The sequence below is a fragment of the Hippichthys cyanospilos genome, chromosome 16 (assembly GCF_059441005.1).
Source record: "Hippichthys cyanospilos isolate Australia breed blue-spotted pipefish chromosome 16, RoL_Hcya_1.0, whole genome shotgun sequence".
Taxonomy (NCBI): Eukaryota; Metazoa; Chordata; class Actinopteri; order Syngnathiformes; family Syngnathidae; genus Hippichthys; species Hippichthys cyanospilos.
The window spans coordinates 18,339,883-18,353,817 of NC_142384.1; the positions used below are offsets into that span (position 1 = coordinate 18,339,883).

At 50.3% G+C, this 13,935-nt stretch overlaps 3 protein-coding genes across 6 annotated transcripts; 2 read left to right on the forward strand and 1 right to left on the reverse strand.

The window, feature by feature from the left end:
- The first annotated feature begins 315 nt into the window (after window positions 1-315).
- On the forward strand, window positions 316-2,292 carry rpl27 (ribosomal protein L27). Its single transcript, XM_088436302.1, has 5 exons — window positions 316-392; window positions 823-905; window positions 1,776-1,945; window positions 2,018-2,128; window positions 2,204-2,292. The coding sequence occupies exons 2-5, from the start codon at window positions 825-827 to the stop codon at window positions 2,250-2,252; spliced, it is 411 nt and encodes a 136-aa protein (XP_088292428.1). The 5' UTR covers window positions 316-392; window positions 823-824; the 3' UTR covers window positions 2,253-2,292.
- Window positions 2,293-2,703: 411 nt separating this feature from the next.
- Window positions 2,704-8,841, reverse strand: bcat2 (branched chain amino acid transaminase 2). Of its 3 annotated transcripts, none has more exons than XM_088437997.1 (11): window positions 8,766-8,841; window positions 7,679-7,741; window positions 6,527-6,727; window positions 5,796-5,906; window positions 5,608-5,727; window positions 5,362-5,525; window positions 5,005-5,147; window positions 4,749-4,834; window positions 4,084-4,224; window positions 3,930-4,004; window positions 2,704-3,298 (listed from the first exon to the last, which is right to left on the reverse strand). In XM_088437997.1, the coding sequence occupies exons 1-11, from the start codon at window positions 8,781-8,783 to the stop codon at window positions 3,257-3,259; spliced, it is 1,164 nt and encodes a 387-aa protein (XP_088294123.1). In that variant the 5' UTR covers window positions 8,784-8,841; the 3' UTR covers window positions 2,704-3,256. The 3 variants fall into 3 exon arrangements, with proteins under 3 accessions (XP_088294123.1, XP_088294124.1, XP_088294125.1); XM_088437998.1 differs by lacking the exon at window positions 8,766-8,841 and adding an exon at window positions 7,890-8,751; XM_088437999.1 differs by lacking the exon at window positions 8,766-8,841 and having other exon boundaries at window positions 6,527-7,581.
- kcna7 (potassium voltage-gated channel, shaker-related subfamily, member 7) lies at window positions 7,613-13,648 on the forward strand. 2 transcript variants are annotated; one of them, XM_088437995.1, is made up of 4 exons: window positions 7,613-7,915; window positions 9,908-10,054; window positions 10,251-10,936; window positions 12,607-13,648. In XM_088437995.1, exons 3-4 carry the CDS (start codon window positions 10,259-10,261, stop codon window positions 13,450-13,452), a joined length of 1,524 nt encoding a protein of 507 aa, XP_088294121.1. In that variant the 5' UTR covers window positions 7,613-7,915; window positions 9,908-10,054; window positions 10,251-10,258; the 3' UTR covers window positions 13,453-13,648. The 2 variants fall into 2 exon arrangements, with proteins under 2 accessions (XP_088294121.1, XP_088294122.1); XM_088437996.1 differs by lacking the exon at window positions 7,613-7,915 and adding an exon at window positions 8,731-8,869.
- The last annotated feature ends 287 nt before the right edge of the window (window positions 13,649-13,935 follow it).

Sequence of the window (13,935 nt, forward strand, 5' to 3'; positions counted from 1 at the left end):
TCAGTTGGAAGCGGTACGCATTTTATACAATTGAAATATACATTTAAGCATCAATCGATGACAACCGACTTCAACTTTAACAAGAGAAAGAACGAAAAGCGCAAATAAATGTAATGCCGGAAGTGCTGACCCTTCCCAAATTTCTCAAAAAACAAATATACAACAACAAAACTTAATTGCGTATCATATCGAAATAGAATGCATGACCAAAACGACATATGTACGCATCAAACAAAAACAATTAAATGTAAGCATAAAAAGAGTCAACAAATGACCACGTATAAACTAACTAAATAATATCCGGATGTGACGTAGGAACCAGGCGGGGTCAAAGTTCGCAGAAACCTCCTCCACTTCCTTTCCTGCCAGCGGAGGCCATAGAAACCGTACAAGTGAGTCGATATTCCTTGGGACAATCATGAAACATCGCTTCCATTTAGACGCATTCAAGTAATTTATCATATCGAACAGAGATTAAAGACTGGAGGGGGCGCAACGCGATCGCTATGTCCGCAAATACACGCATGATAAGTGGTTAAAATGAGCGCTTACGATTGCGTTTAGATTGGTCTGAGGGTGATTCCAACATGGCAGCCTTCTTGCCTTTAGCACACTTGTTCGCTTCCCATTCGATACGCAAGCTTTGACTTGGAGCACGTAGGAAACGTTTTGATCGCTAAGCCATCGCGATTCAAGGGAGTCGTGTTTGCAGTCGTTAGCTACAAGAAAGCTAAAGCTAATAACACGCTACACTGCGGTGTCTTACTTGTTGCATGTTGTGCTGAATCCCTCTCGATGTCTTGTTTGTTACTTTCCGTTCAGAAATGGGCAAGTTCATGAAACCGGGGAAGGTGGTGATGGTCCTCGCTGGACGCTACGCCGGCCGCAAAGCCGTCATCGTTAAGGTAAAGACGCAGCAGAAATGCCTTACGTCAACTAGCTCGCTGCTGATTGGTTCACGTCAACGGTCGATCGGTCGGCTGCTGTTCAAAAATAAAGACCCGTTTATTGTCTCTCCAAAATATAAATGTGTACTTTTAGGTCTGTTAAAGTGATAACTCTGGAGATTGAATTCTTGAAGGCGTTTTCGACGTTGAACTTAAGTTTGATTTACTCCCGGTCATCTGCAGCCAACCTTGGAGGACTCGCAAGAGAGGCCAACAAAAAATTCAGTTTTTGGTTTCATTTCTGACAGTTGTATTTCAGAGGACAGATATTCTGTTTGGGCTTATTTTTACCTGATTTTTTTTTAAATCAAGTATCTTGCAAGGTTTGCCCACTGTGTTCCCTGGTTGCATCGCAATTTAGTTATCGGGGTTTCATACTGCAGGTTTTCATCTATTTCTATAATATTCGTCATGCAAGTTCACCTCTACTTTTCTTCCTTCTAAGTCAGACCACTAACAAATAATCAACATATATTGTTTTTAAGTCAGTAATAAGCTATCGCAAAAAAAAAGTACTACCTGGATTTCATTTATGACCACATGTATCACTGCGTTATTTCGCTGTTTCTCGTTATTGTTCATCCTCCCAAGTAGGACCAGAAATAATTACTTTAAGTGATTTTTTTTTTATGTTTCTACACTTCTTTGCGTTAAAGGGAACACTGTATTTTCCTTGCCAAACTTGATAGCACTGCCACTAGTGCGCGTTTGTCTGTTATACTGCCCCCTCGTGGATAATGCGCATGGCATCGCCAGTAGCGATGGCAAAAGTGCTTGGCGACATTCGCACGAGAAAAGTCGCGTGAGCGTTTGCGTCCCTCCGACCAGAATATCGACGACGGCACGGCGGACCGGCCCTACAGCCACGCCCTGGTGGCCGGCATCGACCGCTACCCCCGCAAGGTGACCGCCACCATGGGCAAGAAGAAGATCGCCAAGAGGTCCAAGATCAAGTCCTTCGTCAAGGTCTACAACTACAACCACCTCATGCCCACCAGGTCTCCGCTTTGCCCGCCCCCAAACTTTTGAAGCGCATTCGGAGGTTACGACCTTTTTTTGTGTGGGCGCAGGTACTCGGTGGACATCCCCCTGGACAAAACGGTGGTCAACAAGGACGTCTTCAGGGATCCCAGTCTCAAGCGCAAAGCCAGACGTGAGGCCAAGGTCAAGTTTGAAGAGAGGTGAGCTTTCCCGTCCCCAAAGTGTCAAAGGTCATTGTTGGCCTCATCTCGACGGGCTCCGCTTTCGCTTTGCAGGTACAAGACGGGCAAGAACAAATGGTTCTTCCAGAAGCTCCGATTCTAAATTCTCCTCATTTCGCCAATAAAACGCACGTCAAAAAATCTTTTGCGTCAAGAGTTCTGTCATATTTGTTGCGTAATTGCTTTTTCTTGGCAAATTGAAAACCTTTTCTAGATGCCATTAAATAATGGAGTGGTGGTTGGCGGGGTTTATTTTAGTAGCTTTCAGTCTTTCAAAGCAGCTCTTAACGTCTTCATTTTAGCAGAACATCAGAATCAATGATTTTTACGCCGTGGCTGGAACAGGTCTTTTTAACTTAGGAGCAAATGAATTGGAACATGAAGCAACATATTGCTAAATTGTCTAGTGACTCCTTTGTAAAACTTGGTCATTTATTTTATGCTCTTGTGTGCATTTGTAAGTTTAACATTTTGTAAGTGGTCAATAATGGCCCCAAAAAAATCAAACTATATATTTTAGCATTTTATACACATACAAGCAGAGCAGACAGAAGTGGACTCAAACGGGCTTTAATAATGTAAAAATAACCGCGGCCTAAACGTAAACAGCACAGAAACCGAAAGGAACATATAGTGGAAAATATCGAGCGGAAGACGCGCCGACCGCCCCGCCGGCGGCCGGCAGGCACTTGCGGGCCAACTAACGACAAAGACGATATCTTTTAAAAACATCTAAAAAAAAAAAGACAAACCAGTGCAGGCGGCCAACATTTGCTGGCGCTAATCTCCGTTTTGTGCGCGTGGTCGCTGGCCAGGAGTGCAAAGCGGCCCCTTCGTCCACAGGAACACTTCGAAAGCACCGCGTCGTCAAGTACAACTAGCCAACATTGTGCTACTGATCACCACATATATATATACATTAGAGTCCATTTCTAAAGCGGAGCCGTGCGGTTGCATAACCGTTGGTTGTTATTGCTCCAAAATGACTGGCGACCAGTCTCGGGAGTGCATTAGTGCTTTGAAGGAGGGATTAGGGAGGGGAGGGGCTACGGCTGGTCCAGATTACGGGATGGAACTGTTGAGTCTACCGTCTTGTGCCAAGAACAATTAGGCCACCACAGGCGCCCATTCGCTGGCCTTGCGTCCGTACTGTAAAAAGAACACTCCGCGTCACCTTTGTCATTTCGACAAGAGGAAAAAGCAGCCCTTTCGGCGCCATGCTCTTTTCACAATCCTACACTGTGTGCCAATGATGAGAAGTCTCGTCAAATATTTGTTCTAAATCAAAGGGCAGCTTACACCCTTGACTTGGACTTAATATGAAGCCCATTGAGCACTGTAGTGATTAACTGTGACCACTGGATGGCAGTGTTGCTCACAATGGGGATGGAAGTCATACGTTACATACTTACGATTGGAAGTAAGGAATGGAAATCAATCTTTCATATGATACCATCCACGCTTACGTATGTAGCGCACAATATTCCGTGGGCCTTGAAAGATTGGTGAAAATGCTCAAAATCAACCGGCACCCTTGGAGTTAGTTGCCTTTTCCGTTTACGCGTGGCACTGAAAGAGTTCATCTTTTGAAACCATCAGCCTCATTTTTAGTGGTCTTTAACCTACTTGCTATATGTCGCAAGCCGCAAACGGTCCCCGGCCCGGCGTTTGGGCACCCCTTGCTTTACACCCTTATCGAAGAGGAGTGCGGGTACCCATTTTGGACGGCCGGAAACAAAAAGGAGCAAAAGTCAAAAGCCATCGCAGGATGGACGCTGACCTGAATGTCTGTGAGCTCCTTGTAGAACCTCTTGGCCAGGTCGGGTCCGTTTTGCATGGTCGGGATGTTGTACGTCTTGGAAGATAGTAAAGGGAGAGAGTTCAGTCTTTTTTTTTTTTTTTAACCCCCCCACGAAAAAAAAGCCAACATCAACCTGGTCCTTGTAGAGGAGGCTGCCCACGGGGCACACCACGCAGGCGGTGCCGGCGCCAAACACTTCCAGAACCCGGCCGGCATCCAGCGCGTCCAGCAGCTCCTTCATGGTCACCGTGCGCTCCGTCACTCGGAACTCCTTCTGCGCACGAAGGCCCTTCGCGTCACATTCGGCAACTTCCGTGCAACCCCAAAAATCAGCGTGGCTCCAAAGTGCAAACCACACAAACAAAAAGCTAAGCAGACAAAAACACTTACCAGAGACACAAGAAAGAGTAAGCACACAAAAGCAAACAATAAAAAAAGAGCATACAAAAAAGAAACAAGACGCACACAAGAAAAAAAGATGCACGCACGCAAGACACACAACAAAACAGCAAACAAGAAAAAAGAAGCAAACAAGAAAAAAAACATGCAAACAAGAAGTAAACGATAAAAAACAAACGCAAGAAAAAAAACACAAAAAGAAGCACGCAAGAAAAACAGACACAAACAATAAAAAAGCACCAAAGAAAAACGAAGCAAGCGGAAAAAAAAGCAAACCAATAATGATGCACGCAAGAAAAATATCTTCTTTCTAAGATGAATTTCTTATTCATGGGTGATTACGTTGTGATTATTATCCCTTGTAATGCGTTCAGTTCTTTAAGACTAAAAGTCACCGACCCAGGTTCTGGCCAGGTCCAGCAGAGACTGCCTGGTGACTCCGGGGAGGATGATGCCATCTAGAGGCGGCGTCACCAACTCTTTCTCTGCATACAATTAGACGGAGGTGGCTGAAAAAGTCGGGGAGACAACCAATCGCGGAGCACCTTGCCCCTCCCCGATTGCCGCCATGAATTTTCACAGGGCCGCTGCGAGGCCTTGAAACTTTCCAACCCTTTCCTCCGCAATCGCTTTTGGGCGTCGGCGCGGGCGCTACCTCCTTTGGGATCGGTCCAGTAGATGAAGAGGTTCATGGTGCCGACCTCGGTGATCTCCTCTTGGGGGCCGTACAGCCACAGGACTTGCTGGCAGCCGCGCTCCACCGCCTCGTTCTGGACCGCGATGGTCGGCCCGTAGTTCCTGCGTGCGAAAAAAACAAAACAAAAAAAAAGCTGAAATCCAAACACTGGTGAGGAGCACTTTCGGGATCATTTGGTCACATCGTCCTGGCAGTATTTAGGCACCAGTAGTGCGCCATTTTCAACTTTGACACGTCTTGCTGAAATTTCAGCTCCCTCGCGCCTTCTTTCCACGTAAGATGCCGAACAAGGGTCGAGCGCGCGCGCGGACTGACCCTCCCATCTTGTAGGCGCCGACGCCTCCCTTCCAGGCGCGCACGAAAGCCGGGTCGGCCAGCAGCGAGACGGGGTTGAAAGAGCCCGTGGCGAAGTAGGGTCCCACCGGGCCCACGATGACGAACAGCAGGGCCCGGCCGGCCCGGGTCACGCCCAGCGACGGCTGCGACCGCGCCCAGATGCGGGTCAGCGTGCGCGGGCGGGCGGGCAGGCGGGACGGCGCGCCAACGGGTCGTCCCGCTCACCTCGGTGCCGATGAAGGTGGGCCGGATGTAGAGGCTGGCCTCCTGCGAGTACGGGACCCACTCCTGGTCTAGCTCCACCAGCTTCTTGATGCACTCCAGCAGCTGGTCTTTGTCGAAGGCCTGGCCGACGAGACGCCGGCCGTCAAACGGCGGGAAAAGCGGCGGCCGCGGCCGCGGCGGGAACTCACCGGCAGGCAGCTGCGCACGGCGCTGCGGTGCATGCGCTCCATGTTGAGCATGGGCCGGAAGAGGCGCACGTGGTTGTCCACGCCGCGGAACGCCTTCATGCCTTCAAACAGCTGAGGCGCGTCCCACGCAAAAACAAAACAGGAGCGTTAAAGGAATTGTAGAAAAGTTATCCTGTAGGTTTTTTATATTGGTAGACGGGGATATTTTCTGTTGGGAGTTGTTTGTGAGGGGGCGCGTTTCCAGAGGCAGAACGTCATGGGGTGCATGGACTCGCACCTGAATCCCCCAACCTTTAAGGGCAACAACGGCTTTGTAACTAAGGTCTACCCTGATGAATGAACGAGAAGCGGACAGGGTGTGTATTTTGAACGCTAGGAGATCGGTGAACGCTACACATGGCCGTCCGCCCTCCTCGCGAGTAAAAGCTACTCGTCTTCCTTCCGGTTTTTCGTTGAATAAATGTTCTCGGTTGCGTGAACCTGACAAGGAGTTTCCAAAAATGTTGATGGTTTTTGAGCTCTAAACTAAATCCCAATCTTCTCTCGACCGTATTTCTCAGTAAGTATCTAATGTTATGACTTGCGGCTTCTAGTCCAGTGCGGCCTATCAGTGACAAAAAATGAAGGATTGCTTTTTTGCCGCTGCGTCTTACGTGCCGGCGCGGCTCCTCGTCTGAAAAATACGGTCAATTGAACTGAAAAAAGAACAAGCTAGGGCGCGGCGGACCGACCTCGATGGAGTAGTGCAGAGCGGAGCTGGCCGGGTGCAGCGACAGGTTCTGGAAGGGGCGGACGCGGGGCGCTTCCCAGCCGCCGTCGGCGGACCACGCCACCGTCAGCATGTGGTCCGAGAACTGCTTGCCGAACACCAGCGCCGACGGGTCCGGCTTGGCCGCCGGCTTGGGGTTGCGCTCCACGCTGAGGTCGGAGGCCTGCGCCGGCGCCCGCGTGGCGACCACAGTGATTGGCGCGCATGCTTGCGTCATTCGTTTTTTTCTTTTCCAGATGACAATTACGTCACGGGAAGAGAAGGGACACGCTCGCTCGCGCACGACACGCGCAAAGAAAATCTCGCTTTTTTCCCCCCTCCAAACATCTTTTTTTTCCCAAAAGAAGTTGTATATATTTGAGAACGGACGCTACGCGCGGGGGCCATGCTGTAGGCTCGTTAAAAAAAAACAAAAAAACATTCAAATTTACAAAATGTTGAGATTTTGCAAGTTTCTGCAAGAGTCTTTTGAATTTTCTACTCTTGGAAAAATGGTGAGAAAAACTTGCAGTTTTCGCAAATTTGCATTTGCAAATATTAACATATACATAACATAAACATTGAAAATTAAAGAGAAAAACTTTTTGGGGGGTAATCTTTAAAAAAATGTATAAAAAAGTTTAAATTCAACATTAAACTTGAAAATGAGAGAAAGCGTCACGTTCAATTTTTTTTGATAAAGTATGTTATAAAAAGATTAAAGCATCTGCAACCTAAAAATAATCCTGGTAAAAAAAATCTGTGATACGTTTCTTACTATGTATTTTTTTTCATTTTTGTTTTACATTAAGATTTGGTGAAATGTTTGAATTTGTCAATTTTGTTTGAATTTTGGTGGAACTTTTCTTTAGCAAAGACTGCAAGCAAAAATACACAACCTCTTTTCTAGACATGTTCGGAACTTCTACGTCAGTTTTTTTCCCCTTCGTGATCAATTCCGCCATTCATCTTTTGTTTTGTTTTTTCCTCCCCCCCAGCATGTCCCTTCTTCCGTTGTGCACATCCCAAGGACGCATGCTTGAATTAGGAGGAAGCCAAAAGAGAGCGCGAAGACAGGCGAGGGAGTGAGGGCACTCGTTCCCGGTTCCCACGGTGCTTTGCGGCGACGCCTTACCTTGAAGGAGCTGGCCAAGCGGCGCGGCGCCAAGGTTCCCGGAAGCAATCTGCTGCGCACCACCTGATGCGCACAAACACAAAAAGGCCGAGGAGGTGAGGCGGCCGGTCCCACGCCGGCCCCGGGGGTGCGGCGCTCCTGACCAATCGGCCGGCACCTACAAACAGAAACCTGACACGCCGCTGGCCAAACCTCTTGTCAAGCTACTTACATCGGCTGACGACATTTACAACACGCGTACGTTGAGCAATCATTTACAATGAAAACACGCGTTGCTTGGTAGGACCAAATACGATTTCAATGCAACGAGTAACGTGCACTGTGCAGGTAAACGCAGCTTGGCTGGATATGCATGATGCAACTTGTATCGAGAGTTGCGGAGGCGCGTGTGCGATGACGTCACGACATTCAATGCCAAAGTTGCGTTTTCCGAATCAAATACAAAAGGCGGTTTGAAATTGTAAACAACGTCAAAAGTGCCGAGCAACAGCACTTTGCCATCCGGGTGAATTAATTCGGTTTTTGCTTTTGTTTTATCGGCATTAATAATGAACAGGTGCATGAACGGCAAAAAAAGCACGCCCCCCCCCCAAAAAAAAACATAAATAAAACCCGGGCTGATCGATTGTGTTGTATACGGCGTATTAGCTTGGATAAACCCGTCGCCTTCACTCGATCGAGTCAATGGAATGTAGTGACAGCTGCGTCGCGTAGTCTCGCGTTGAAGGGCAATTTGTTTTGTTTCTTTCACATCCCACATAGTGTTAACCAGGCCGAATTAAAGAGTGAATCGCGGTCATTCGTTCCCAGTGTTGCATTAGCGTCACCCTGTTTTCATTTTTGTGCTTTCGGGCAGAAACGCCAAAATGTTCGCATATGCGAGCGGGATTCCTTCTCATGTCCCTTTGGGGTTTTATAGCTCGTCGGTGCTCTGGCGGGATCGGTAGCTTCAGTGGGACACTTTATAAACGGCCTTATCTTCCTTTTTATCGTTGTTATCTTCATTTGCTCGTTGTCGGCGGGCTCGGAGTGAGGCATTAACTCGACATTGTAAACAAACGACGACATTGTTCGCCTTTGGACTCACCGATCGGAAAGCTGCCATCGTCGCGCTGCTTTTGTGCTTACTGGTTATCCACTCGTGTGGAAACAAACGCTCGATCGTTCCGCTTTCCCGTGTCGCTCCTTCCGGTGAGTTTTTTTAGGCACATAAACAAACACTAGAAAACTATAATTAATGATCGCGATTTTGATTTGGCTCGCAAATAAAAGGCTTGGAGTGTTGAATGATACTCGAGGTGCGAAAATGTATTTATTTTTTGTTTGTGTGTGTTGGGGGGGGGGCAAGATTCCATTGAAAAGTGTAACGAAGGCGTGACTCGAGCGTGACTTTTGATTGGCTGAATGTACTCTAAGGACTAATCGCTGATTGGCTGTGGGAGGGGAGGCTGCTGGCCGTCAAACAGGACCCCCCCCGCATTATTTTTCCTCCCAAACACTGATCATTTGAGAAACATTACATCTACAGTATACCACATTTTTATCAATATTCTGTGAGGTTATGAGTATCGTCATACATATTTCTTTTGATTGAGGAAAGTAGCTGTAAAAATAACAGAAGTGTTTAAAATGAGATTTTCAAGCCCGGTTTGAGGTTTTAAGCTCTTTCCAGATCTGCAAGGATGAAAACCTTAAGTCAAAATGTAAACGCAGTAAAGTCTTCCACTTTGGGACTATCAAACTTTGCTGTCTGGGGATTTGTCTCCCTCTAGTGGACCAAAACTTAATCTTGAGGAAGACGTCACCCCACATCTGACACCAAATCGAGTTCGTGAGCCACACGGAGAATAACTACGGGAATAACAAAACAAAAGTGAAGACATATCGTATTTTTGACAGTACAACCTTCAAAATCAATACATTATTTAATTTTTAATAAAAACATTTTAAGAACATAATTTAACCGATATTTATTGCAGGCATGGTGTGTTTAGGGTCATGTTTTGGGCTGGGGGGGGGGGGGTTCTCCGGGGGGCAAAGCAGGGCCAAAAGCCAACAGCGGTGTTGGCCTTTGGAAAAGCTGGAAGATTAAATTTCGGCCTTACAGCGTTTCGTGACGAGCTGGAGGGAGAGAAAGTGAGCGCCCCAACAAGTGACCCACAAACAAGCGGAACCATCACAGGTTGACACCAGCTACCTTCTGACCTCTCCTCACCTTACTGACCACAGGACTACCGAGGAGAGAGAGTGCATCGTCAGCGTGTTCGAGGGGATGAGGGAAACCCCGAAGAAGGACGATGGAGCTGTGAGAGCATGCTGAGCGAGCGGCGGTCATGGGGGTCGCACTCATTTGTTGAAACCACAGAAATCACAGAGGTAAGATCCGCAAATTGTGAAATCGGGGTACTTGGTTGGTCATAGCTCGGGGAGCCACAAAATAAGTAGCGAAAATTCCTTACGTCTATCAAAAAAAGTCCAACGATACATCCGGGGGGAATAAGACTGCCCCTGACTTAGCGGATCCAAAAAAGTGAATTTTGAGTCTTTAAATGTACTCTCGTGGCGGTTGAAGGTCGAGAGATGGCGAATCCAGACGAGGACGGCAGAAGCAAAGACAAGCGTCCCCCCGAGGATGAGGACAAGCGGGCCAAAGACGAGCACAACCAGCAGGCGAAGGCCGGCGGGAAGGTCGCGGAGGCGCCCTCCGGCGACGACGGCAAGCGGGAAAAGCGGCGGCCCCCGCGCAGGGGCGGCCGGGCCCTGACCGAGCGCTTGGCCATCAACGTGTCGGGCATGCGTTACGAGACCCAGATGCGCACCGTGGCCCAGTTCCCCGAGTCCCTCCTGGGAGACCCCCGCAAGCGGCTGCGCTACTTCGACCCCGCTCGAAACGAGATCTTCCTCGACCGCAGCCGGGCGTGCTTCGAGGCCATCCTGTACTTTTACCAATCGGGCGGCAGGCTGCGGCGGCCCGCCAACGTGCCTCTGGACGTGTTCCTGGAGGAGCTGCGCTTCTATCAGCTGGGCGAAGACATCCTGGACCGTTTTAAAGAGGACGAGGGCTTCCCCAAGGAGGAGGAGCGAGCCCTGCCCAGCGGGGAGCTGCGCCGCCGCCTTTGGATGCTTTTCGAGTACCCCGAGTCGTCGAGCGCCGCCCGCATCATCGCCATCGTCAGCGTCCTGGTTATCATCATCTCCATCCTCATCTTCTGCCTGGAAACCCTGCCCGAGTTCAGGAACGAGAGGGAGCAGAGGGAGGTACGTATGCGGCGACGCCGACGCTCCGAAACTCTTCTCCATATAACCCGACGTGACGCTCTCCGTTCACAGTTTCTTAGTTGTACTGAAGTGCCCGTACCCTAAGCCACTGCCGCCGCTTCTCTTTCTTCTGATTTTATCAACCACGCGATCCCCGAATGACCTCTGCATCGGTAAACGTTAGCCTCGGGATCCCTCTCGGTGACCGGCGGTTGTCCAACGATGGACGGGGATGGACTTCGCCCCAAATCCGGGGTGGCGCTAGGCCAAATGTTGGTGGTATCCTCTCGGGCAAGATGAAGGGAATAACTGGTCCGGATGACAGATGTGTAACTGGACGGACTTTGACACAACCGGGACGCGCGGTGCTAACGGGAAGGCTAGATGACAAATGCCGTGATAACGAGCTGATCGTGGGGGAGGACGGCAGCTGCTGACAGGCGACCCCTTTCCAGGGAAAACGACATTACTGCGAGATGAGGCTTTAGACGAACGGGGAAGGAAGGAAGGAAACGGAGCAAGATTCAACGAGGACGCGAGAACGCATTTAGATGGAGAGCGCATTCAGAAGGCGAGGTACAGAGCCCGGTGCGTAGAGGCAAGGAAAACAGATGAGGCGCTCTCATGTTACCCCTGCGAGATGCAGACCCCTAAATATAGATGAAGGATAAGCCGTCCAGTTATGATTAAGAGTATTAATAAACTCGCGCACGATGAAAACAGCGCCGTGACGGCACCAGGGGTCACTCCAGCAAATCAGGCAACGGCCGAGCGAGCGGGTTGCGATTTTGTTGTGGAGCGGGATTAAGGGCGAGGCTGGAATTACGCGAAGGGTTGGCTTTAGGAATTTGATTTGGTTGAAGGTTGGGGTGGGAGCCGAGGGTTAGGTTTTGACACGGGGATCGAGTTTATTTTTTGCTTTAGATGCAGCGTTTTAGCTAAAGAGGCCTTGAAAAGGTAGCTTCTGCCCGGGATTCCCATTTTAAGGATGGTCGTTTTCCAAAGACGATTACCACGTTCCATCCGTAACAGGTCCGATAAATTGACACTTCATAAGAAAGGGCTAATAGTCTGACATTCGCTTGCTGTGTCAGCACTGTGATAGTTAGCATGAGGAGTTCAGTCTGCTTGCTTATTCGACAACATATGAAAGGCGGGGAGATGACTGGAAAGGGACGATGAGCGCAAGAGTACGGTATGTAGGGATACGTCCCAGTCTGATTAAATCCCACTTATCCAAGCCCGGGCTGGCCCGGAATGTTGACGTTTTCCCTGCGTCGTATGAGGCGCGCGGAGGTGAAAAAAGTCAAGGAAATCCAGAGAGTCGGGACGGAAAGCGCGAAAATACCAAAGGTCCGGCGTTGCCGTACCGCGAGCGCAAACCCGCAGAAGGTAACTTGAAGCGTCTTGTTAGTTCCGAGTCCTTTGGAGCCCAGCGCTTCCGAGAAAACAAGCGTGTCAGTTTGAAACTCGAGTCCGTCTTTTTAAATATAGACCCGGAAATCAAAGTCCGTCTGGAAAATGACCGAGCGGAGCGGAAGGGAGGTCAAGACCCCGTCGCCGCGGCAACACTCGGAAGAAACCTTTACAGTGACCGACCGGCGACGGGTTTTAGATGTGAGACGCTCAGAACTCGGCGCTCCCTCTAAGCCAAAGCGTTTGTCTTTCAGAGGTTCAGCGGCGTTCTCCACTCGGCCGCCGGCAACCAGACCCTGGCGACCTCCGCGGTCTTCGCCCCCTTCCAGGACCCCTTCTTCATCGTGGAGACCATCTGCATCTGCTGGTTCTCCTTCGAGCTCGTTATGCGCTTCAGTTGCTCGCCCAGCAAGACGCGCTTCTTCAAGGACGTCATGAACACCATCGACTTCTTCGCCATCATTCCCTACTTCGTCACGCTGGGCACGGAGCTGGCCAGGGACAAAGGGGCGCAGCCCTCGGTCTCGCTGGCCCTCATCCGGGTCATCCGGCTGGTGAGGGTCTTCAGGATCTTCAAGTTGTCCCGCCACTCCAAAGGGCTCCAGATCCTGGGCCAGACGCTGAAAGCCAGCCTGCGAGAGCTGGCCCTGCTTATCTTCTTCCTATTTATCGGAGTCATCCTCTTCTCCAGCGCCGTCTACTTTGCCGAGGTGGACCGCCCCGACACGGCCTTCACCAGCATCCCCGAGTCCTTCTGGTGGGCCGTGGTGTCCATGACCACGGTGGGCTACGGCGACATGTACCCGGAGACGGTGGGCGGCAAGTTGGTGGGCTCCATGTGCGCCATCGCCGGCGTGCTCACCATCTCGCTGCCCGTGCCCGTCATCGTGTCCAACTTCAGCTACTTCTACCACCGCGAGATGGAACGCGACGACGCCGCCGAGTACCGGCACGTGCCCACGTCCCTCTGGGAGGACGACGACGAAGATGACCGGGGCCGGGCGGGCGACGGGCCCGGGGACGCGCGGGAGAGCGACAAAGCGGACGGAGATCTCGGCGGGGCCAACCTTCTCAGAGGACCTCTAGTCACTCGGGTGTGAAGGAACCGCGCCAGAAGGTTTTCCAAAAATGGAAAAAGGTCATCTTTGGATCGAATGAGTTCAAAGCAACAATCCCGACCGTTTTGGTCAAGGCGAAACGGGGGCGCGGGAAAGAATGAAGATCCCGGTCTGGGGTAGCAACCGAGCGCACGCTCTTTCCTGTCAATAAACGTCTTTGCCGGGAGGCGCCCGTTGACTTTGTGACTCCAACAGAATGTATTTTTCGCACGCCGCGCATAGACACATTGGTACTTTTAGAGCGATTACGTTTTACGCAGCCGAAAATAAACGGACGCCGTCCTTCCGCCCCGAGGGGTGACGGCGGACCGGGCTGCTTTTCATTTGCCAGGCGGCGACACGGCATCCTTCTCGAAATGACGGTCATGCCGATGGCGGCCACGCGGCCCTTCGATCGGCTCCGCCGACGGTCACCGTTGAGGTTTCAATTCATTAGCTTCGCACGATAAACGCTCACTTTCCATT

What these genes read in the sequence shown, in the direction of transcription:
- rpl27 (XM_088436302.1), top strand. Translation starts at nt 825, where the DNA reads ATGGGCAAGTTCATGAAACCGGGGAAGGTGGTGATGGTCCTCGCTGGA. An exon ending in GCAAAGCCGTCATCGTTAAG is followed by an intron (nt 906 to 1,775) that starts GTAAAGACGCAG and finishes CCCTCCGACCAG; the next exon opens with AATATCGACGACGGCACGGC. An exon ending in AACCACCTCATGCCCACCAG is followed by an intron (nt 1,946 to 2,017) that starts GTCTCCGCTTTG and finishes GTGTGGGCGCAG; the next exon opens with GTACTCGGTGGACATCCCCC.
- bcat2 (XM_088437997.1), bottom strand. An exon ending in CTCTGCACTACTCCATCGAG is followed by an intron (nt 5,907 to 6,526) that starts GTCGGTCCGCCG and finishes GACGCGCCTCAG; the next exon opens with CTGTTTGAAGGCATGAAGGC. An exon ending in CCGTGCGCAGCTGCCTGCCG is followed by an intron (nt 5,728 to 5,795) that starts GTGAGTTCCCGC and finishes CTCGTCGGCCAG; the next exon opens with GCCTTCGACAAAGACCAGCT.
- kcna7 (XM_088437995.1), top strand. Translation starts at nt 10,259, where the DNA reads ATGGCGAATCCAGACGAGGACGGCAGAAGCAAAGACAAGCGTCCCCCC. An exon ending in ACGAGAGGGAGCAGAGGGAG is followed by an intron (nt 10,937 to 12,606) that starts GTACGTATGCGG and finishes TTTGTCTTTCAG; the next exon opens with AGGTTCAGCGGCGTTCTCCA.